Source organism: Streptopelia decaocto (genome assembly GCF_964273445.1).
Source record: "Streptopelia decaocto genome assembly, chromosome: 7".
In the NCBI taxonomy this organism is placed as follows: Eukaryota; Metazoa; Chordata; class Aves; order Columbiformes; family Columbidae; genus Streptopelia; species Streptopelia decaocto.
The window spans coordinates 22695635-22720447 of NC_138661.1; the positions used below are offsets into that span (position 1 = coordinate 22695635).

At 39.1% G+C, this 24813-nt stretch overlaps 1 protein-coding gene across 5 annotated transcripts in view; it reads right to left on the reverse strand.

The window, feature by feature from the left end:
- Positions 1–24813, reverse strand: part of NRXN3 (neurexin 3) — a gene marked incomplete at its 5' end in the record, with an annotated part of 972314 nt that overhangs the window by 32436 nt on the left and 915065 nt on the right. For 3 of the 5 annotated variants that reach the window (XM_082057637.1, XM_082057640.1, XM_082057639.1), the window contains one exon: positions 7490–7574. In XM_082057637.1, the coding sequence (XP_081913763.1) occupies positions 7490–7574 (85 nt within the window). The remainder of the gene's footprint in view (positions 1–7489; positions 7575–24813) is intronic. The other 2 variants (XM_082057638.1, XM_082057641.1) reach the window with 1 other exon arrangement.

The window sequence follows — 24813 nt, forward strand, 5'->3', positions numbered from 1 at the left end:
CATATGGCAGAAGACACTCCAGATGCATTTCTGGAATTGTGTTCAAGTTACACAAGTAAACCTCAGCAATACATTTTTTACTAGTATCGGTGAAGAGGCATACGGCACGCAGTGACAAACAGGAGACTGACTCCATAGAGTGAAGACACACTACTCTTAGAAATCTGAAGTACGTCCTACATTTTTGTCTGCAAACTGCAAATAAACTATGAACTGCAGATTTTAGAAACACCTTCACATAGATATCATTTCAGTTGCATGTGCACAGTGATATTCCTTTCCCAGGACTGCCTTTTACAAAAAGAAATCCTAGGTACTTTCCGTTTAACATACAGCCTGCACCTTAAGTAGCGCTTCCTGGCTCCTACAGCACAGATAACAGGAGTTCTTACTCTAATACATCCGCACGTGCATAAAAATCACCTAAAAAGCTGTCTAAGAAGTCACTTTAGCATTATGCCAGTAACCCATTTCTGAGAGTAAAGTGGTAACAGAGTTTGAAAACTTTCCAGCTGCAAACCTTGTCATTCTTAAGAAGCTGCATGGACACCTTGTGACTTCCAGCTCGAAGCCTCGGGTGACACCTAGAACGTCATTCAAAGCTTGGTGCCCCTTTGTGGACCCCCTCAGGCAGGTGGGGAGGGGAGGAGGGGGAGGAAAGAGGGATGACAGAGCGGTGGGGAGCTGAACACCAGCTTACAAACAGAGAACAGAATCACATAACACTGGACTAATGGACTCCAACACACTGACAAGACAGATGGACACAGACAAGACATAAGATTGCTACTGAGAAATAAAATAAAAGAGCAAAAAAACCCATAAAATAAAATAGATATATAAGGCTGAGGCTGCAAGAAGCAGCCAGCAGTACTGGCATAACTCATCCAAAAATAAGAAATTATAATACAACTAAAAATTAAAATTGAAATGATATCCCCCCAAATCATACACTACAGACTTGCTCGGTTAGCCTGAATGCGTAGCTCTGATGAAACACAAGATGGCGTCATCACAGCCCATGCACTGATTAATGGAGGCCATGGTTAGTTACATCAGCTAAACTACAGCATGCCATAAAAACGATCTTGCACTGACCCAGAAATAAAACATATGACAGATACTCTGCATTGCAATAAAATTCTTTTTATGCCATCTGCGGTTTGTAGGGCTTTCTTTGTTGGAATATTTTTTCCTGGGACAATGCAGGGATAAAGGGAAATATTTTTTTTAACTTCTGGGTGTTTTTTCTCTGAACTCAATCAAAAAAAAATGGGAAAAGGGAGAAGACAGGATAGAGACTTTGCAGGAGTTTAAAAAAGGTAGGGAGAAGAGAAAATAAAAAGAAAGGAGGTGGAAAAATCTTCATTCTTATGCACACAACTTTCTTGGGATGTCTGAAAATGTGGATTTCTTAAGGATGGCAAGAAAAGATTTTGTTGCCTTTATTGGTTTGCAGATCTATATCTCTTTTTTGAGATGATTAAACCATTATTTTGTTGGAAGAACTCCAAAAATATAAATTGAAAAGTACAGCAATGATTTAAAAAATTAAAAATAGCAGTATGGCACCATTACGAGCCAAAAAAAAGAGGGAAAGAAATATAAAAGAAACTAAAATGTCAATCACCAAAAATTCATGCGGCACAAGATGAGGTGAAACGACAGAAAATGTTCTTCAAATATATACAATGTATATATCTATCAATATATACACAGAGTAAATGTGTATATATCGATGGATATACCTGTATAATTTCTTTATTCTCCCTGCCCCACCCTACCCCAAGGCTAATTGGTAGATGAAACTATTGATTAAAAGTAAACAAATAAATAAAAGGAAGAAAGAAAAAACTATAACAAAAAATAAATTAACGTGCTTTTTTCACCAAGAAATAACAATATCATGCATCTGTCTACACCAGCGGATGCCAAGGTTAGATGAAGGCATGAATTTCTGTGTAAACATATGATTGGATGATAGGGGCTCCTGTTGATATTGGTCATTTATTACTTTAGTATATACATATACAGATATATATGCACATTGTATATAGTGCATATATAGATAAAATATCCTAATGGGTGGGGCCTTTGGAGTTTACATAGGAAAAAAGACCAATATGCTGAAAAAACAAACTGAATATAAATTCTTAATACAAAAAAACAAAAATTCCTGTAAGTCATCTGCATGATTGATTAGTAAAACTTGTTCATTCGTTTTTGTTTTGGCTGTACGACTGTAGCTAGGAAATTCCATTATATGAGTGACGCCATTACGCCCTGGGAAATGCTGCAGAGGAATCCCCCTCCTTGGGCCAGTATAGTATTCAGCCCGTGAGATGGGAAGCCTACTTCTTTGCATACTCTGAGGCATGTACCCAACCTCAAAGGCCATTTCTTGTTGATAGCATGAGAAATGGAGCAGAACTCCTTCTTCTTGACAAAGGAAGAGATGGGGAGTAACTGAGCACTGCATTTCTGGGGGATGTTTCTCCAAGGAGAGCAATGAAAATCCCCTGCATTCTTCAAGAAGGCTGATGCAGTATATGGAGGACAAGAGCCAAATCATCTCTTCTCTTGGTTTCTTCAGTCAAGGTTTCTACAGTTCTAGCACACTGTTTTTTATACTGTGCTGGCTGCTTTAGACTCTTGGAAGACAGTTTCTTCATGTTTTTTTGTAAATAAATCTGTGACCCAGGCAGCCTGAAGGTACCCGGTTCTCCAGTTTACGTAGATGGAAGATTGACTGTTCTAGCCCATAAGTCAGGACGCTGAAGCAGATGGGTGCAGGCCAGTAAATTATAGATACAGACACCATATTTGTAGAATATGCGTGTCCTGCGCATGAGTATGTGCTACACTGTTTTAACTTCCTCTACAAAGAACTGGAGATTTTGACAACTCTGTTGCTGTGTCCTGTGCCTCATGGGAAAAGCTTACCAGTCTGATTAGATAACATCAACTGTATGATATATGAAGCCTTTTGGAAAACACGGAATAAATTTCTCTTGAAAAAAATCACCTAGAAAATTGTTGGGCCAATATGAAGGGAAGGCTGGCAACTGCACCAGGGAAGAAACACAGGATGTGTCAAGCCATGGAGCTAAGATCAGGCCCTCCAGACCATTTCAAGAGGTTGCATTGTGGGCTTCAGGCTAACCAATGAGTATTTGTGTCTTACTGTTTTGACTAGTACAATGAACAGCCTGGGTTATGATCCCAATCAGCTGTCCAGTCATTGTTATCAAGCCTTCCTGGTGCCAGAGCACTGAGCTAATGGACCCACTTAATGGGAACAAGGGCAATGACATGAGGAGACAGCAGCAGCTGCTGTCAGGAAAGCACAATTATAATCCTCATAGCTTTGAAGTAGCAGTAAGATCAGATTGTAGGGATGCTCCTCATTTGACTGGAGACATGCTTTCTTTCTCTACAAGGGTGTCATGCTTCCTAGCTAGGAGTAGAGCTATTTCCCTTACAAATCTTTCAGTCTCTGAGAGCATCTGAGTGACCAAAATGCCATCACAGAGCTGTGTTCAAAAGCGCAGATGCAGGACCCCGGCTTCAGCTTTGAGGAACTTGAATATTTGAGCCTCAGATCACCCTGGAACAGGCCAGAACCGAATCCTGTATTGTACCAGAGAAAAGCATCATACTTCTGGTGCAGAAACCATAAGGTTTTCAAACTTGTACTGGGACAAGCAACATTTCCATAGAAATAACAGAGGGACTTCTGTCAACTGTAAGTTCAGGGCAGATTAATGGTTTTATGCCCTCTGTATCATTTACAGTAAGCCATTCTGAGAGATCTAGAATCTAAGGGCTTGTCTGCCATGAGTATTTTTTTTGTCTCTCAACCTGCAATGGCTTCTTTTTCATTATGTAAAATACAGATGGAGTTTGGATTCACAGTTGTCATTGCCACCACTTTTAAAAATAATTCCTTATGCATACATCCATGTCTATGGAGGATGCCTGCAAGCTATCTCAGTCAGGACAGGTCTTGTAACTGCTCCTGGCCTCTACACAAGGGGACCTATAGAAATCCCAACAGAAATCACTTTCGGAAGTGAGGCACAGAGGTGTCCAGTCTGGTGCAGACTAAGAACTAACCAGGAAAACCTCGAGGGGAGTGGAGTGAGAAAATTGCCATTACACTGTCTTCTTTTAAAGAGAGGCAAGTATCCAGATGCAGATCGTATGCTTACTGAGATTCAGGTTTTTGATTCAATCAGAGTTAAGTGGCAATAAGACCTGGCAAATGCTTCTCATAAGATATTCAGCCTCAAAGAGGACACGATTTTCTGTCTTTTGAACTATCTTTGAGTACACCAAAACCAAAGTCTTCAAAAGGGCTCTGTAGGGTACTGCCTTTGATGCAGATGGGACCAAGTCCAAAGCAATATATTTAGATCTTGGGATTTGATTCTGAACCATATGAAATCTGAAAGCTTTTGATTTGCAGGGCAGCATTCTCTGCTGCCCTTGCCTTGGTTATTGCACGGCAGGTTCATAGTGATGTATATCATATCTCACAGCTGCAGCAGTGAGTTCAGTAACCTTTGCATTACTGGACCATGGCACTGAGGGTGATGGAAGGCCAAGTCCTGGTGCTTGGCAGAAACTCAAGAGCTTTAAAAGCTACACATTATCAGAGCAACAAAAAGGGTCCTGTGCTGGGTTAGGTCATTTAATTTTCAATTTGCTGCAAAAGCGATCAGGCAAGCCAGAAGGCAGCATAAAACACACTGACCTGTCAACAGAACAGGATGAAGCAACTTCAAATGGTCCCAATTAAAAAAAAAAATAAAATCCAAGTCCTCACACTAGAAAATACAAGCAAGATAATCTGGTACTTTTCTTCTCACAATGTATATATTTAGTACTAGATCTTGGCGTAAAGCCAGAATCCTGACTTGGCTGGTGGAGTGTAAAGGCAAACATATCTGCTCAGCCAAGCCAGCACCAATGGATTTTGATAAGCTGGCTCAGATTGCTTTAGCGTTCCAGAGCGTAGTGGCCTGCATGTGTGCTTTAATACTGGCTGTATTGCAGACACCGTTCTACTTTCCCTGGATGCACTGGGAATGGAGATAATAACATAGACAAAGAAACCCAACTGAGGAGCACCATAAACTTGTTACTTTGCCTTCTTACTATGATGGGATAAGCTAAGTTTGTACTTTCGGAGGCAAAAAAGATCTGCATATCTCTCTTCCTTCTGGTGAGTTTGTATACCAGTAACTCTGAGAGCAGTAATCCTCAAAATCTGGAAGTGTAAATTTCATCAGCAAGGACCATCAAGGACGTTGTTTTTTACATCTAATCAGGCTAACTTCCATTCTCAATGCCACAGTAACTCCCAAGAAAAGATTCAGATTTCAGTGGCTCATGCGGAAAACCATCCTATGGAGGAGGAGTGGGGTTCAAAAAAAAGATACTGGGTGAAATTTTCAAGAATGTGTAGTAGTTTAGGATAGTACCTTCAACAAATTGTATTATTTTACATGGCAGATATTCAAATGTCTGTAGGCACTTATAGCTTCTGACTGTAATGCTTAGCAGGATTTTCAAAAGCAAGACATTTTTACAAATCCAGTTTGTACCTGTTTATAGCATTAGATTTCTAACTGTGTCAGGAAAGAGGTATGTTTTAGTCTAGAAATGTTGCTCTAAAGCACTCTGAAATTTCATGCTAAAAACCTGTTTTACCAAATTTCTCCTCAAACTTTGTTTGGTTTTTTTTTTCCACTGGCAGCACCAGCTGAAAATATTGCTATTACAATTTATAGCCATTGAATTAATCTGCAAATATAAATGATAGCAATATACAAGAGGAGGAGTCTGATAAACATATCGTTTCCTCCTTTAAATGCAATAAAAGATATCGTTTCCTCCTTTGTATGCAATACTTGGCAATCAGAATAATAATTTTTAAAAAAGTAGTCTTGAAATGTTAGTGAAGCTATAATTGATTACTATGCATTCACTTGCACATCAGTTATGGTACATCGGTCCCTTTAGTGTGGTCCTGTAAAACTCACACCTCACTTACATGATAATGGCTCTGCTGGCACTTCATTACTACCTTTACTTAACATCCCAGTACCCATACTGTTTAGGCTTCACAATCTAGTATTATTTACACTGCTTTTCTGCTAGGTGTGGAGTTGAAAAACTCAGAGACATCTGTGAAAAAAGAGATGGGAGGCTGAGCTATCTGTTAGCGTCAGTCACAGTGTCACTGCCTTCCCATCACAGGCATGTCAAGAGTATGGGTGGAAGTTCCCAGCTACAAGGCAACGCCAATCTCAGGTTAGTGCAGGACCAAGTTCTACCAAAAAATGCAGGCACAGCGTGATGAATTGAAAAGAAATATGAAAGCACTAGCCTTGGGTGAATTTTAATGTTATTTTTGTATTAATCAAATGGCTTCAGGAAACTAGAAACAGAACATTTATAACGCTTTCTGGGGATTTTCCTAAAGAAAATGAAATCATCTCAAATAAAACAAAGCAAAAACAAACAAAACAAAACAAACCCTAAACTATTTATATGTTTCACTTTTAAGGACAAAAGATTCTGACAAAACGCTTTCTTTTAAATGTACACAGAAATTCGATGATGTCTGTTCTCTATTATAGATATGCTTAACTCATGGCAAGCCTCAAAAAAGACAACTTGAAAAAGCCTGTAAGAAATAAAATAGACTGCAGTTGCCTGCTGGATATCACATCATATATCTCACCAGAAAGAAAAGCCATCAGTTTATCAAAATGTATCTGAAAGGAAGAAGTTGAGTCAGTTCCACATGGCCAGTCCTTCTGACTCTTTAATGGATACATTTTGAAGCATCACTGCAGATAACAGGGCAAGAATTACTACTAATTTTGTTATATTAGCACTATGTTTTGGTGCTTCCCAATTTTTTTGGGTTCACAGGAAACAAAATTAGTATAAATACATTACCATGTTAACTGTATTCAAAATCCCATGGACAAATGTATCCTTTCACAGTCCAGAGCAATTAACAACGGTTAAACAATGCTAATAACCCATTATTGCTTCACTTTTGTTTTCCAAACATTTGCCCTCCTCACTTCATAAATCTTTATTATTTGTCACATACCACATTGATATTTTTGCTTTCCCACTGTGTCAGTGAAGTAACTGCTACAAACATGTAAACTATTAATTATCTGTGATCACTTTCAGGAAGCTTGGCTTTCCATGTAAACAATTTTATATTAACCAAATAGTGACTACATATCTGTATTTTGCTGTTGCCAAGTCCATGGGATCTGATGCTTGGCTGTAGAATTTTTATTTTATATACAGTGTATATATACATAAGCGTATATATATACACACATATACACACATATATACATATATAATCATATATGTATACATTGACACACATATAAATATATGTATGCATTGTTTTTTGCAAATGAAATCAGAACACAAGCAAAATAAGACTGACCTGACTTACCTGTACTAGGTTCACAGTCAATGAAATCTTCATCATCACTGGAACATTCAGCTGATGAAACGATGTCATCTGTTGTCTGGCATGTGAAAGAAAGGAATGAAGAAAAAAGAACAGAGAAAAAAAAATATAAGGTACTTGCAAGTCAAGAAGCTGTTACAGAGGCAGCCAAGTATCCTAGAAAGAAAATGTTTCAGAATTGTAACCTTTAAAATATTTAACTTGTACCAAGCATTCTAGATATGCCTGTGTAAATGGTCCCTCCATGGAGCTGGATTCCCTGTGGGAGGAACAGCACTTGTCCCCTGCTGTTGGGAGTTTCAGGTGTGCAGAGGAGCGATGTGCCCGCCGGGCTGCTCAGGTCAGCAGGGGATCGCACGGACACAGCAGTTACGACACCTGCCTGGCTGGTAGCCTGTCCTCTGACAGCCAGAGGAGTTGTGTCTGGTTGGAACATGCTGGGCTCCTTGATATATACCAATACCATACAGGGCCAGCCAGAAGGCACCTACTGAGAGACTGAACATGCTTTCTGCATAGAAAAGCATCCAAGATAGACTTGGATAATATGCACCACCTGGGCAGCCAGCAGTGCCCTTTGCTGTGTTTCTAGATGCATCACTCTGAGGCAGAGGCAATTTCTGCTCTGTTAATGAACCCCTTCAGCTGAGAATACTTTGTATTTGCCCAGATAGTAAATACCCGTGCAACCTATTTGTTGCACTATGAAGAACTGCTGCATAAGTCAGGTAAGCCCAAGGTGCAGTCTCACCTGCTTACTTGCAAAGTGAACAGGGATGTGGCTGTGGCTGGGCTGACAGGCTGGAGGGTCTGGTTCTGAAAAGCTTTAACCAAACTGTGACTGTTGATGGCCCTTACAGGTTTCAGCACATTCCTTTGCATTTTCAGATGGTGATTTTTTTTTTTTTTTTTTTCCTGCTGGTCTAATTAATGAGCAGCATGTACTGCAGCATGTTAGAGAGAAGTGTACCGGCATCTCTTCCCAGCAGCATCTCCTGCCTGTAATTGCTGCAATTAGTTGAATTAGTAATGTAGACCATTAGGGAGAGTGTGTGGCAGCCTCTGGACACAGGTTGTAATGTTCCTGCACATAGTACAAAATTAGCCCAGCTCAGCAGCATCAGCTCAAACTGTGGTTTCTGCTGAAATTGTCTCCCTTAACGTCTCCTCATAGAGAGCCGCCTATTCTGCTGAGCAGCAGGATCAGCAGGATGACTCCTGAAACAAAACAACTAAAATGCTCCTCACTGGGCAGGAAGCATTGCTGAAATCTCAGCCCCTGAGGAGTAGGACAGCTGTACTTCAGTATGCTGTACTGTAGTAATCCATGTGAATATTCCTGGGAATCTCACATCATGAGAAGCTTTCCAAATCCTTATTCCTGACAAAGACTGTCCAGTTTTAAATAAGCTTTTCTTTACATTTCTACACCTGCTATGACTGTCTCCAGCATGCTCCATGTTCCCTGTTGCCTCTGCATAAGCGTTCTGAGGTCTCAGACTTTTCTTTAGCTTCCCGTGTTCCCAACACTAGCAAGTCCCTCAGTCCACTACCAGAAGTTCCTTGTGCTCCCCCTTCTCTGTTTCTATTTGAGCTAAAGAAAAAAACCAGAACCAAGCAGCCAGTCAGAAAGATCAAATTGAACCTGGCATTCCTTCACTCTTGATTTCAGAGGCTTAGAGTGAGCCAAGAAAGAAAAATAGGATCAGTTGGCTGTAAATAAAAATTATAAAAATAGAGCATTGCTAAAAAAACAGTCATGAAGTAAGGGAATCCCAGTTGCATTTCTTAGTCTTACCCTGGCATTTCCATTTGGCAACATTTTGTAGGATGCAATATGGCAGTAGTTTTATGCTCAAATACTTTCATAATCTTGCCTCAACAGGGAGACAAGATTAAAAGGAACTGAAGGTAACATGTACAAAGCAATTTCCTGCCTTACATGCTAAGGTCATTTTCTTAGCATCTTCTTTCAGTCACAGAAAGTGAAAAAACATTATTGAAATCCTGGTGACTTCTTTCTTAAAACAAAATGGCTTTAAAAGTTCTCCTGTTCAGTGGGAGGTGAAGAAAGGAGGAATCCACAAAACATAAATTTGCTTTCTGTAATTAGTCTGGTCCTGTCACATACACTTTATAAGGCATTATTTATCCTGAAGGACATCAAATCACTTTATAACTTCTATAAACAGTGATCATATCCTCTAACAGTGAAATGCAGCTGTCCCTGGGTAGAAAGATATTAATTTGTAATTGCACTGCTGTAAAGTAATTTAGCACAATAAGTCAACAAAACTATACTGCAAAAAAAAAAAATCGAAACAGGTGAAATGTAGCTGGCAAAACTGGAGATTTATATTACAATTGTCTAAAGCACATGTATAAGAGTGTTAAGCATAACACTGCGAATAAAGAATAAATTATCCATCACTACAAGAAGACCTTGCTCAGATAGTGCTAAGACCCTGGCAGTTGGTTTTGAATTCCAGATTGAATTTAGAGCATATGGATTTTACTCTTAGTTGAAGATAGGACAATTCACACATAGGCTCTCATAGAAGAACAGTGACAATTTGCTTCAAGTAGGAAATAAATAGAAAAATGGTAACAATGTATGGCTGCTACTTATCAACTGCTATACCTACCCACTTACCCACTTGCTTATATCTGTGGCTTCATGAAACTTGGAATCAGACAGAAATTAGCCTGCTCAGAAAAAAAGTAGGTGATATTTCTTTACACTTCTTTCTTTTTTTTTTTTTTTTTTTTTTTTTTTCCTAAGCTGGGGAATGCCTTACAACAGGATACTGGTAGATAATAAAGGTTTAGATGCATTTTGGAAGTGATTGGTCAAATCCATCCAGAGCTGTTAAATACCCCACACTCAGCTTGGGAAGTCCCTGTGCCACAAACAATGAAGACCAAAGAAGCATCACTATTTGCAATGTCTTGTTTAGGACTCTCTCCCTGGGGCCCCATGTATGGCCAGGGCCAGCAGCAGGGTGAGCGGTGAGATGCGCCTCTGTGGCCTCCCAGCCACTCTTATGCAGGACAGATCATGAATGTTGAGGGACACCGAATTCTGAAGCCAAGATGAGTTCTGAGCAGGAGCTGAAAAGTCATGAAGCCTGGTCCCTGTATATCTTGATCAATTTCCCATTTTATAACCAGCTTAAAGACAGCACATGCAACATTAGTGTGCTGCACTCTCAGATATGCAGTCTAGATTTCCTTCTAGAGCATCCTCATGCAGCTTGTGTTGGTTCTGAATGGAGGACACAGCCAGTGAGACTCAGACAAAATGCAAATGTATGATGTGCAATACTCACCAACCCTGCCAACTCTGACCTGTATCTGTACTTTTTAATGACTGGTTCCACACTTGATTGTATCAGTTAATCTTTTCTCCCCATCTATGCTGCATGCTATTTCCCCTGATATTGCAATTTTTCTTGCTCTGTGATTGCTGTTTGTCCCATGTTACTGATTTTGTATGTATAAAAATGAGGGTTAGAAAAAGAGAAAAACCTGCAAAAGTGGTGTTAGACTTAAGTCAAGGTCATTAATGAGATGTTTAGAAACCACAGAAAAGATAAGTACGCTAATCTGTCTTGCTATTTCCTATCTCGTATTTTTAATCTCGGTACTTTCCGTCACAATTCATCACTAACTGATTTTCTAGTCTCATCACATATTGGTTTTCCATGCACCTTCTGCTCAGATACCAACATCTGAATCATCCCAGAGGAATAAAGCTATTTCAGTGAGAAGCAACAGTAAATTCCTGGCCACAGAAACAAACTCAAGGAAACCTCCAGAAGACCATAACTTCTTATACCTGGAATCTGTACCTTTCAAAACCCTCCTGGAGCTAAGAATTTTCACTAGGTGCTTATTAAACTTGCTGCTTCCACAAGAGAGGAGAGACCAGTGAGCAGCGACCCCAGAAATCTCTCCATCAACACCATTTCTTCTCATCAGAAACAGCAGCTCACTGTGAGGCAATAAGGAACACTAACTATTCCACTTCTGATTCCCTTTCCTCTTTTTTTGAAGTGAGGCTGATTATACTCACCTCTTGGCCCCACGAGAGGTAAACAGATTAATTCTTTAGTGTTTGTCCAGTGATCTGGAGATGGTAAATGCTAGACATTCTTATGTACAGGCAACATGATAGTAATGAAACTTCTCCACATGCTATGATGAAAATGATGTTTGTGTTTTCATTGGAAAGAACATGAGAGAGAAAATATTTTTCTATTCAATATATTAGCTAAATTCTATATTAAAATAATAATTCATACTATACTATTTTAAAATATGTATTTCATTTTTAAAACATTCCAGCTTTGAAATTACTTGGCCCTGTATTAAAGGCCATAAAACTAAAGATACGTATTATAATAACTTTCAATAAAATCTCTCTCTGGCAGGAACTCTTTTTATTCCTTCCTCTGAAAGATTTTTTATGGCATTTATATTATTATTTTTTCTCTCCCTCTCTCTAGTGTTCAATGAAATTGCCTTGGAATAAAACCGGGGTAAGAGAAAGTGCTAAACTCTGAGTCCACCCTGCAGGATTTATGGGTATATTTACCTTCAAATTCTTTCAATTTCACTGAATTGGCTCCCCGGTCCTTCCCATGAGTTATTAGTTCTGTAATCACCTCCTCCTAATTATTCACTCTAAGGGCCTCTTCAATCTCACCACAGTGATGGTTCTACATCTCTGCTCATTACACTGTACGTACTGGTGTGGGATGTAAAGCACATGAAAATTTGGGATGGCATGGAAAGACCTACTTAAGATGACTCCATTCCCATTCAATCCTCCCAAGTGCCCAAAGCCCTAATTTATGCGTCAGATTCACAACCTTTGCTCCTTTGTTCTACACAAAATGGCAGGTGCTGAATCTTCCTTTTCCCAACTGCAAATTTTTTTTGACACCTTGCTCTTTGGGTGCACCATTATTTGAGAAAGATTAAGCATGCTGGGTAAAATAAGTCCTGTCACAGAACGGCTTTATGAAATTATAAATAACACACCCAGGAATGATGGAGTTCTCACTTGTAGTAGGAGAGAAAAGACAAGGACCCATAAATTCAAAACCTGCAGACAAATTCCTCCAGAAGTACATACTTGGCTGTTGCTTCTCTTTTCTTTTCCTGCTTGCCTTTTGCTTGAAACTCTTCTGCACACTGTACACATTACATCCAATTCAATACCATTATTTGAAAAGCAACACTTAATGCTTTGTTGCGAGAGAAGTGTTAATCTCTTTGCCCCAAGAAACCATATTTTAAAATCCTTCTTGAGATATGACCTACAAAAAATGCCAGGCACAAACATCTTCCTAATAGTGGTGAAATCAAGTTATGTAATTTGAGCAGTGCACTTGTCTCTCACACCTAAAATGTACAGAGCTGAAACTCAACAAACTTTTCTTAGATCTGACCACTTGACTCCCTCCACTGTTCCCATACTGCTGTATATTCTAAATATCTCAAATTTATTACAGAATATGGACAACATATTGTCTTCTATGCATAAAAGCATACAGTATGAATGGTCCCCTCGAATGGCAAAACTTTAGTGATGCTCTCCTGTTTTCCAGAAACCAAGATGTTTCTTGGCAAAGAGCAGGCTTGAGGCATTTGCTGCCTTGTCAAAAGAAGAAAGCAGAGGAAATGTCTGTCACATTGTCATTTCTAGCTTGAATAACTCAACCTTTTGTACTTTGATAACCGGGCTTTTAAAAGAACTTGTATTCTGTTCACAGTATTCCAATTAAATGGGAATCCTTCATCTGTCCTTTCTACACCTTACATTTGTTTCTCACTGTCTATTTAATCTTTATTTGCAAAATACCCTGGAGTTCATTACAGTATAGCAGACCTGAGAGACTCAGCCTGGACAAATTCAAGGTACTACATACAGATACCGCATACCAATGGGAAAATATTAGAAATGTTGCTAAAATCATAATGAAGTCTTATAAAAGAAGCTGCAATTTGGGACTGTATAAATTTTGAAGGACAGTCCTGGATCTACTATCAGTGGCTAATGGGTATTAATCCTCTCAAACTCATTAGCACTGGATAGTACAACATGTCTGTTCTTATCACAGCCACAAAGATGTGCAAGCGTTTTGCACCACCACACACTGGTGCTGAGGTTGTGTCTGCCACTGCAGAGGCAATGCATCAAAGAACATGAAACTAAGATTTTTTTCTCCACATAGCTCATTTGAGGAGTGAAAACAAGAGAGCCAAGTCCTCTGTTGGTTTAAATTGGCATTGATTTCAACCAGGCTACAACAATTTGCAGCAAGAAAGCATAGCTCATTATGTTTAGTTTTGGACAACTCAGTGCCAAAAGATTTAGAGTAATTGGAGGCAATTCAGAGATGAGCCACTGAAAAGATGAAAGAACTGAAGAGATGTATGAATGAGACAGGCTTAGCAAAATTAAACATCAGATCTTGACTTAACAAGGACTAAAGGTACGACAAATGTCTACAGGTATTGCAAGGGTGTAATAAAGTTCCAGAAGGAAGGTGAACTATATAGGGTGCTTCAAAAAAACAGAGGATAAAATTAAGCCTCCCGAAATTTAGGATTATGTTTAGCAAGAAAAATTTCAATAGTGTTATTAACTATGGAGAAGTGTCCCCAAGGAAATCCTAGAGCTCACCAGCACTGAGATTAATCACTTGGCCATGCCTTTCAGGTATGAATATCATTAATGCATACACCCTAGTGGGGAAGAACTCACCCCATCTGTATTCAGTCCAATCTAATTCACTCCAAATCAATTCAGTATTTGCATCCTCTCCATTGCTATGTAATATAAACACATTATTATGCATTTCTCTCTGTCATTCCAAAGCAGCCAGTAAAGCTATCCAGCACAACCTTCCAGCTAGTTGTACTCAGAGCAAGAACGTATCATTGCTGTAGACCTGTCCAGACCATGGGAACAAAGCCATCCTTATGTTCCTAGGACCCTGACTGGCTGGAAGCTGGTAGGTAACCAGCAGGCATGTACCCTTCAACAGTAGTCCAACAAAAGTGCATTTCCTGGCTGCTTGTTCCTTGTTGAACATAAAAGCTGATTTGCTGTCAAATTATATTAAGTAGACATCATCACTACTCCCTAACAAAATCAGCCATTTGTCCATTACTACAGCAGACAAGAGATTAAACAACCAGCCAGTTAAGTAAGAGAAAGCAAAAAATAATCCCCCCAATAGTGTGTCAATCCAGAGTCATGGGCAGTCATGTTTAAAAAGAGCCCTGAAAGCTGAATTGGTCCCTTGAAAACTGAAAGCCTGTCTCAACAGAATCAATAGTTCATTAAGACTGTAAAGTCTGACTGTTCTTGACCAGGTTTGATGCCAATTTCAGGGACTTGTTTTGTCTCAAAGACAATGTGGAAAATTCGTGTTTCTGCCTTTTGTTGCTGTTTGCTGGCAGTGGGAAAGGTGATGATGTTGTGAGGTAGTGTGAGCAGAGAGAGAGAGAAGAGAGGGCAAAGAGGGGAGAAAGAGAAGTGGAGAGGATTAATCCATCTGTTGTTCAAGGCACCCTGACATGGTAAAGAGAAATATTGAACCACAGCAGCTTAACCCAACTTCAATGTACCTTCCCAAAAGCAGAAGGAATGTAAGACTACGTGGTGTTCTGCTGATAAGCAAATCCTTCTAAATCCCTTCAATTTATTTCTTGGCCTAAAGAAATTACATACTATTTAGCAGCTAAATAAATAAATAAAATTTCATTTCCAGGAATCTAGATTGGTTGTTTATTGATTACGTATGCACACAGAGTCACTTGCTTTTCTGTTTCTTTCCCAATAGAACAGTATTCCTTTCATCTTGATCTGGTAAAGGATCAGCTGGCAAGTCTTTTCCAAACTATTCAGTGTAACCCTCAAGATTTGCAAGAGTTTTGAACTGGACTGTAAAATATAATTTCTTGGCTTAAACACAAAAGAGACAGCTTTGGCATGAGAGGAGACCCTTTTCCCCCCTCTTATCAACCTACTGCTCCTTTCCACATGCATTTGCCTGCTTCCAAAGTAGTACTTCGAAGATGAAAGTTGTGTGTGTATAAAATGTAGTCATTATCTGTGTATAGTGCCTCTCAGAGCAATCACACAGGAAGAATTTTCACACTGAGTATTCTTTTCATAATTTCAAAGTGTTTGTCCCCCTTCCCTATTATATTTTTATTTCTTCCTGAAAAAAACATGTCACTTGAAACAGAAACCATCAGCCCTTTGTTTAAAGCATAACCCCCATTACGCAAATGATGGTGATGCAGGTGATAACTCCATAAGAAAGGTACATTAGGTGTTCCCATCATTAACTAAATTAACTAAATAGCTTAATTCGAAAAACGAAGCCATTAAAGCTGAACCCACAACACCTCCCACCCTGAGATCAGTGAGAGCTGAGGACAAAACTGCTGAAATTCAGGCACTGCTCAGGAGACCGACTTTCTGAAAATCACATCAGTTTACAAAGTGTTATTTCCCAATGCTTGTCCAAGAGTCTTCAAATGGAAGACATTTCTTCTAGAAAATGCTCTGAAAATAGTTTCAGAGTGGTCTCTCCTGTGCCACGATCCCCCTCAGAAGAACTGGCAACCAGTCAAAAGCATTGGGCAGTGTAGGCTTCAACTCACCCTGCTTCTCAGCATCTGCCTCAAGTAGTAGGATGCAGGGAAGCAAAAGCTGAACAAAGATTCTCAGAGTTATGTAGAAAAAAGCCAGCTTACTGCCAGAATTTAGCGTACTGCTGGTGTGGACCCTAGCCCCTCATGCACACATTCTGGTGTATTAAGTTAAGCTGCCACAGAAATAATTTTTTTAATCTGCTGGGTTGTGAACTATACTTGCTGAAAACCAACACGATCTCTACTTCACTAGCCAAATGGCAGAGCAGACTGCTGGGAAGCAGGAACTTCTTCAATTGCCCCAGTCCAAATTGCTAAGGACATTGAATCAGAGCCCTCACATCACTTGATTTTATATTCCTGATATTGTCATAAATTCACTGTCTGACATCAGGAAAATTGCCTTCTTTCCTCATGCTTCTGTTTATACGGCTATAAAATGGGGAGAAAACAACTTCTCTGCTTACTTGACATATGATCAGGATTTTAGTAAACATTTTACATTCTCAAAGCAAAGCCTAAGTACAAAAAAAGCCTTTACATTTAGTAAAGGGAAGCCTATGTTTCAGAAAGTTAGAGACTCAAATGATCTGAGATGAATCAGCTGCCCTTTGTAGACTCAGCCTCTAGTAAAAGTAAATGGGTTTTCTTTGCGTGCTAGCTTGCACTTAATAACTGTGTCAGAAGAATATTTTTCATTTACACTTTGCTCCTTTGCTGGAAATCAATATGTCGTTTGCTGGCATTTTCTCGTGGACATCTTTATTTAGCTTGTCTTTTCTTCCTCGGAGGGGAGGGAGTTGTATTTGATTTTGTTCTGTTATTGATTGGATCACTCTGAGCAAGAAATAAATAACTAAGTACAGCACAGTAGCTTTAATGACAATCTCTTAAGCCTCAAAATCTGCACACCATGTTGCACTCTTCCCTAATACATGATTTAAAAGAAACAAATCTAAAGTTACTATGTAGTAAGAGGCAGTCACATATGCAGTTTAACTGGCATTTCTATTTCTGTGCTTATTAATAAAACCATACAAGTCCTGCTTCTATTTTTAAAGTGGTACTCTTATTGCTATAGTATCCAGTGCTGGGACCTCATCATGTCTTACAAATGAGGCTTAATGAGAAATGTAAGATATGGGAGACCCTCTCCCAGCAGTCATCTTTCCCTAGAGGAAATATGAGCATGGTCATAGATTTATCACCAATGGCAAGTGACAGTACAGCCTAATAGGTTGCACTCAATCTGCAAAAGCCCATCCCAGCAAACAACAGTAGAGGGACAATCAGCTCACAGCATCCCTCCCTGCACCAAATGGGCCATGATCGGTAAGCCAGCCCTGGGCAGTGATCAGAGTTCTTTGCCTCCTCCCCTGCTTCTCTCTTAATTTCTGCTACTCATTTTTAACTAGGTCACAAACACTTGGCATATGCAACAGTAAAACTCATAAAAGGGAAAATACCGTTCTATGGTCCAAATAATGGCATTTAAAATCTAATGTGACAGGGCATGTTATTCCTAAAGTAACAATACACATAATCACTCTGAATAAATGTGCCTTAAAACAACTTATGCAATTATTGTAAGTACCTCTGAGTCCAATAAGATAAACAACTATTTTTGAATATTCACATTAATGTACCAGACTACTTTTTTCCAGACAAATATTCCTCTTTCTCTTCAAACATTAACACACACTTAGAAAATGGCATTTAAGTACTGTTACTCACAGGATTCACCTGTTACCTCACAGGGGAAGGGCGTTGCCACACACATGTAAATGCAGAATAAACTTAACACAGAATAAACCCAGGCCCATATCAGCACCTAAATCTGTTCTCTGAATAACGTTATATAGACAGAACAGCTAACAAAGGAAAACAGCCACTAAATACCTATATGTAAGTATATATACAACATGCTAGAAAATGCCATAAATAGTTTTAATTTATAAAAAATAAGCAAGTTCATAAACACAAAGAAGGTCACAAAGGCAGCTGTGGTAGAACACAGATTTCCCAGAAACAGTGACAGCCTCTTAACCACAAGTCCATCCTTTCTCTCTTAATACGGGATAACAGTGATTGTCAGCAGCTGGTACAGAAATACATGTATACACAGCATGTTAATGTAACCATTAACTTATTAACATAGTAACGTATTTACATTTTCAAGGTCAAATCTAATAAAAATGAAGTTAAACAGTTCTAGACATTATTCCATCCAGGAATGCCTCTGTGAAATATCTGATTATTAAAATAACATTTTTCTATCATTAGCATATTTTTCTTTCTTTTTGAAAAGTGAATAGACTAACAACTTCACTGGGAGAACAGGGAATGGACTTCACACCATGTTAGCAAGATCAGGTGACAAAAAAGTAAACAAGCAACTGAAAGCCATCCCACCACCACCAGGAAACATGGGGGAAAATTTAGAGATAGAAGTTTGTCCATTCTTCTCTAATCCTACCTTAAACAAGGAAAGACATCTACCAAATATGTCCGTCAAACATATACTCATCAGCTTAAAAAACATACTCAGTTCATCAAGTTGATGAAGCCAGGTAAACTTTAACCTCCTGAGTTGCTGAACATAACAAAAGTCTCCTGGGATCCCATTAAATTTAAACTGAACTTCACTTAAATGTCACATCAAGCGGTCCAAGCTGCAAATGGTTGTCATGCAAGAAAATTCTGCCATTGGGTAGGCAGACTCCCATGCACAAGAAACATGGTGAACACTTATCCCCGCTGGGTTTCTCTACAGCCCTTGCCTAATCAGAGCATTTGCTCTCCACAATAGGTAAGAAGGCCATTTTCCTTGCTTACTTATTTAGTTCTCTATTGAGTTTGATTAACCATAGTAAAGTCAAATAAATCTTTTGCAGTTGTGTAAAATGAAAAAAAGGAACAAAGTTAGCTTTAATGGCCCAATAGATGCTCAGTTGGAATGCACTTACCGAGCAAGAGAGCTAGACAAAGGAATTCAGGCAGCATTAAACACCACTGGGAACACGCTGAGATCATTTATACTTGTACCTGTTTAAAGGGCGGAAAAAAATCCAACCCACACCCAGTGTATTTCTCTGCAATTCTCTCTATCATGGTATCAAGTACTACAAGGTTTTTCTCTCGCACCCTTCAGATTTCCATGGCCAAAGCTGGGAGACACTAGGAAACAAGTATCCAAAGGAATATTATCGAAAGAAGAGGACATGAAACTCTAAATCCATGAGAAAACTTCCTCCACTGCCAGTAAAGCTGCCTCTAAACTCAGCTTTGTTGTAGTGCAACATTTCTCACCTAAACAACCTCTGGTAGAGATTGCAAGATAGAATTAGATTCATAACGAGTATGAAACAAAGAAGCTTCTGCATAATGAATTTGAGCAATTCACTTATCATTTCAAGTTAGTGCTCTGAGAAAGTCTTTCATATACTCTAATTATAGTGTTGACAACAGTGGAAATCATAAAAGAAACTATGCCTGATTTTATGCAATACCCATTAAAAGCCTTTGGTAATATACAGAAGTACTCAGTCCTTCCAAACTATGGATAACCAACTATTAGCATACAGAAAATATAACCTCAGTCTTAGGATTATATCAGACTAGACAGGTTGATCACAACAGGGTCAAAATGTAGCAAGAGGTAATTTTCCCCATATCCAAAGTACTTCTGTCCTTACATGGACAAAAAAAAATTGTGCACATATGTTTCTTGCTGAATCAGTTTCAGCCTTTTAACAAGAAGAAAAAAAAAAAGGAGAAAGAATCCAGTCACACTTATTCTAAGACACAATTTGATTTTTCCTTGCTATAACAGCTATAGCAACAGCTTTGGGATGATGGTATATCTCCAGTCTCTCCTAGGAGGAAACAAGTTACCTTTTCCTTAATATTCCTTTTTCTATGGTATCACCTGTGCTATCCAGAAACAAGCCACAGAAGCCACATTGAAATTAAAAGGTGGTGCCTTTTGGCATGTTTACCACTTAATTTTCAGACTTTGGCCCTACTCACACTAGAGAGTGTACTGGCACTCCAGCCATGCCGTAACATCCAGGTTGGCAGAGCTGCTCCCTTTAGATCCAGCAATGCAGACAGAAGAAGGGTTTTTGCCGGCAGAGTACCACCACCTCTGAGGGCTGCAGGCTAAGCTGACAAAAGTTGGCATAGTTATACCCATGTCAGGCTTTTGAGTGGCAGCAGCACATATAAGCAAAGCACGTACATTTTTGCACTCTGGGATACTGCAGTGACATTAGCAGCACTTCGGAGCATAGCGCTGCATTACTCTGAAATGCTTTGGATGGCAAAGCGGTTTTTAAAAAATCCTGTAATTGTCTCTACAGTTGTTAGTAGGCATTTAACTGCAATAACTCGAGTCAGGAATTTGCAAGAAAAAGACTGCAGCCACCAGGGATTTTTTTTTGATTCAGAGATCTCAAGGTCAGAAAGGACCATTTTTTTCAACTGGTCTAATATCCTGTGTTACACAACTGTGGAATTATACAGAACAGCCAAGCACTGGGACAACCCTGCCACTGATTTGCAACGGCCCTTGTCAGGGTAGTTAACCTGTCAGCACACCATGGCTTCATTTTGAAGACAGTGAAGATGCACATGTATCTCTTGGAAGCAGATGTTTATAAGCTGCGGTGAGAATACCTGGAGGAGACTGTTGTGTGTAGCATCAGAAGGAGGATACTGTGATTGCATACAATTTTTTAAACTTTGTGGGGATAAAGACTCACAAGGTCAAAATTGAACTCCCATATGGACTATTACAAACTGTTATGTGCAGTTGAGATAGGAGGGACCTAAGAAATCCTCTGTTCTCTTTAATGTTTCTGAAATGAAATAAGGTACTGGAAATGACTGAACTTTTCTGCAAACTGGGACTCCTGCATAAGAGGTAAAGGAACTTCCTGCAAATTCTTCTCATCAGTGGAGAAAACCTGCAGTGCACATCTACAGAAATAAACTGCAGCAGAATTTAATACCATTCATCACCAAAGGCAAACGACTATCAGAAAAACAGCCCTGCCACGGTGGACCCCCAGTACTCATCCCATCAGAAAGCAAACCTTGCTTTCAGACAAAGCACAGCTTTTCCACCAGGTGCAGAGAAATGCTCTGTAACCTCTATACCAGGCAGCTTTGAACCTCAGCACCTCACAGGTAGTAGAACAAATTGCCTGCCTGGTCTCAGGATATCCCTTGTACCTAAGTCTCCCACTTACCCACAATGTGCAAATGATCGAAACAAATGCTATAATCTGACACCATGGAGCTCTCAACAGCTGTCAAGTCATTAAGTTCTACTCACTGGCTTCCCACCTCCTTGCCAATGTGTTACATAAAGTGCTTTTTAGCTGGCAGCCTTTCCGTTTGCCTGAAACCAGTTTGAACTGGGCATGTTTGAGTCAGGTTTTTTTGTGTTTTTGTTTGTTTGTTTGTTTGTTTGTTTTAATGCATTTATTCCCTTCCCTTTGGTGATTTGCCTTGCTTTGCAACAGTTTGAACAGGCTGCAGGATACTGTTTCATTATCAAGCTGCAACTGGGAATGAATATTTTATAGCAGCTGAACAGAGTTTTGGCTGTAAATGACTATATCCTAATTAAACAAAACGAGAGAGAGGAAGACAGAAAGAAAAATTATTTCATTAAAGAAATATTGATGTAATTTACAGACAAAGACCTTACTATTTAGAAGGGGATTCCTGCAACATGAATTTTTAAAGAACTACAGAGAGAGTTGGAGGTTCACTACCTACTTCTTGATTCATTTAGTGATGTTTCTCATATTTCATTTTTGCCTTTTTCAGCCTCTTTAAAATGCCTAAAGATATGTCTGGTATCTGTCCATATGAAGTCACAGATGGAATTGCTCCAAATGCAAATATTTACTCATAATGAGTGTGCATTAAGAACATACACAAACAGAGCATAAGTGTAGCCATGCTAGCTGAAACTCCATCTAAGCCTTGATTCCTGCCTCTGGCATTAGCTAGTTACTTATATTTGATCACACACAAAGGATAAACACAAGTGAAACATGCAGAAGTACTGTTCTCTCACAGATGCTAATTGGAGTGGCAAGGATCAGTTTATGTTGTGGTCATACCTGCATCTTTATGCTGCACAGATTTTGTATTTCATAGTTCTTAATGGCTTTTTCTACCACAAACTGGCATATTAGCTTTTAAAATCCAGTTTTATTTCTTATTTTTACAATGTCATATGGCAGTGAGTTCCACATTTTGCGTAAGAGTCCTTCCTCCTGTTCGATCTCAGCCTGCTGCTGCTTTATTTCACTCCTCCATCTTTGTTGCATGACAACCAGTGAACAGTCATTCCCCAGTCACAATTTCTCTGCACCATTTTGATTTTAGTGTCCTCTGTTATAACTGTTTGGTTACCAATTTTTCAGCCTGAAGAATGCTAACCTATTTAACCTCTCCTCATTGGGAAACCATCGCATATCCTTGATCATCCATAGTAATCTCTTCTTTAGCTTTTTTAGATTGGTGTTTGAGAGCTGATGGCCAAAACAGTGCAGTGCAGAAGGCAGAGGACAACATGGATTTATACAGTGGCAAGACATTTTCAGGTTGGTTTGTTTTCCCCAATAATTTCTAAATATTTTGCCTTCTCAATGTGAATAGATGTCCAAAAGTAACCAAATCTGACCAGTTGTCAGCATAAAAACTCATTTTTAATGTTCAGTATGGTCAAGACCATAGATAAGACATTGCCTAATAACACACTTCTGTTATGGTCTCAGTTTCTGATACTTTTTAATTAAAGGCCCTATAACAGGGGGGGATTTATTGATCCTTGAGATGCACCAGAATGCCTTCTGTTAAATTGTATATGGCAGTGGGATCTATGAAGAAGTGATAAAGCATTTAGAAGAATACTGGATTTCTCAGTCATTCCAAGTTCAATGACCTAACACTTTCTGCCATTGCAGAAGGTGCCTGAGTACGCTCAAGGGATGCCTGTCAGGTTTCCAGTGTCAGGACACAGAAGCAATGCACTGCAATGTGGCATCAGCCACACCAGACAGGAGTAATGTTACTGATGCACACAAGATCAGTAATAGAAAAAAGTCTCAATATTTAAATTAGAAATAAGGAACATATATCTATACATCCCAGAGTGGGGCCAAGCTGTAGAATTTGCTCCATCTTGTTTCCTTATCTCTTTTTCTCTGGTAAAAGTTCTTTATATATTGTATGTTGTAAAGTGAATTAGGTTTAAATATAATGTCAAAATGCTGCCTGAATCAAATTAGAAGACAAGAATAGCCCTGAACTTTATAGAAAACCTCAGGTGTACTTTGTAGCCCAACAGAGATTTAAAAAGGGAAAAACTATGGCATACGTCTACCTATAATAATCCCCTCTCCTCAAATAATTTGTATCATTTTGGGTGGTCATGACATTTCACTCTAGAGTAGGCTCTACTGTCCACTGGATATCAGTGATAAAATAGTTTTAAGGAAACTGCTCCGGTCTAAAGTTAACAAGGACAAAGAGAAAGCAAGCAAATAAACCCCCAAACTATAGTCTCAGGCAAACCCTGGAGTGTGTGAAATGCAGTCTTCAGAAACCTGTGAGAGAGGCTATTGACTCTTACCAGGCCATCCATAATTTGACTAACAGAATACCAGCAGGCAAAACTTTGCAGAAGGAAGAGAAATAATTGTCCTGAAAGCATATAACCTATAATGTTCTACAGTGACAGTTTCTTTAAATCACATATAGTGTATGAATGTAAAGGACATAAATGAAAACACTCAATTCCCGTACAATTCCACGCCTTGCATTGACTTAAAGCAAACACAATTTCTCATCCATTTCAGCAAAAGAGAGAAAAGTAGACCAGGAGTGAGAGAATGAAATAAAGAAACCTTTCACAGACTCCACTTACCTCTCTCCCTGTGCTCACTATAACTTGCTTTCTAGCTGGGATCTAAAGAGAAAGTGCTAAAGGGAGACGTTTTCTCCATCTCTCACTCAGTGTTCCCACCTTCAGCCCAGAGCTGTCAGAACCTTCCTGCTCCCACTGTGGCTCTCCCTCCCTTGCTGTATTACTGAAGCTCACAGGCTTTGGTCTCCTACTTTCAACGTTACTCCTGTTTTTCTCTGCCACCCCTTCTTCTTCTAGGCTCTGAGGAAAGCTGAGTGGCTCTTTAATACCAGTGAAGATACTGATCTTGGCTCAAACACCGGCTTGTAAATTTGCAGGGGAAAGATTTATTAAAATTCCACATTATCAGAAAAAATACAGTATATATGAGAAGATACAAGAACTATTACCTGATTTTTACCAATAATGACATTACCCACAGCTTCTAATCAGAACAAGTTCCCATTATTTAGATACTGCAGTATCAATGGGGTGAAAGAGACCATGTTCCAAGTACTGCTGTTCAGACAAACAAGCAGCATATTTAGTACAGCAGACAAGGGAACAACAGCTCAGTTTTATGATAAGTTATGATGCTAAAGCATTAGCTTTTGTTCTATGCTGTAAAGGAAAAAAAAAATAAAAGCTATCTCAGAAATAGAATTGCATCAAAGTATCAGTTTTCAGATAA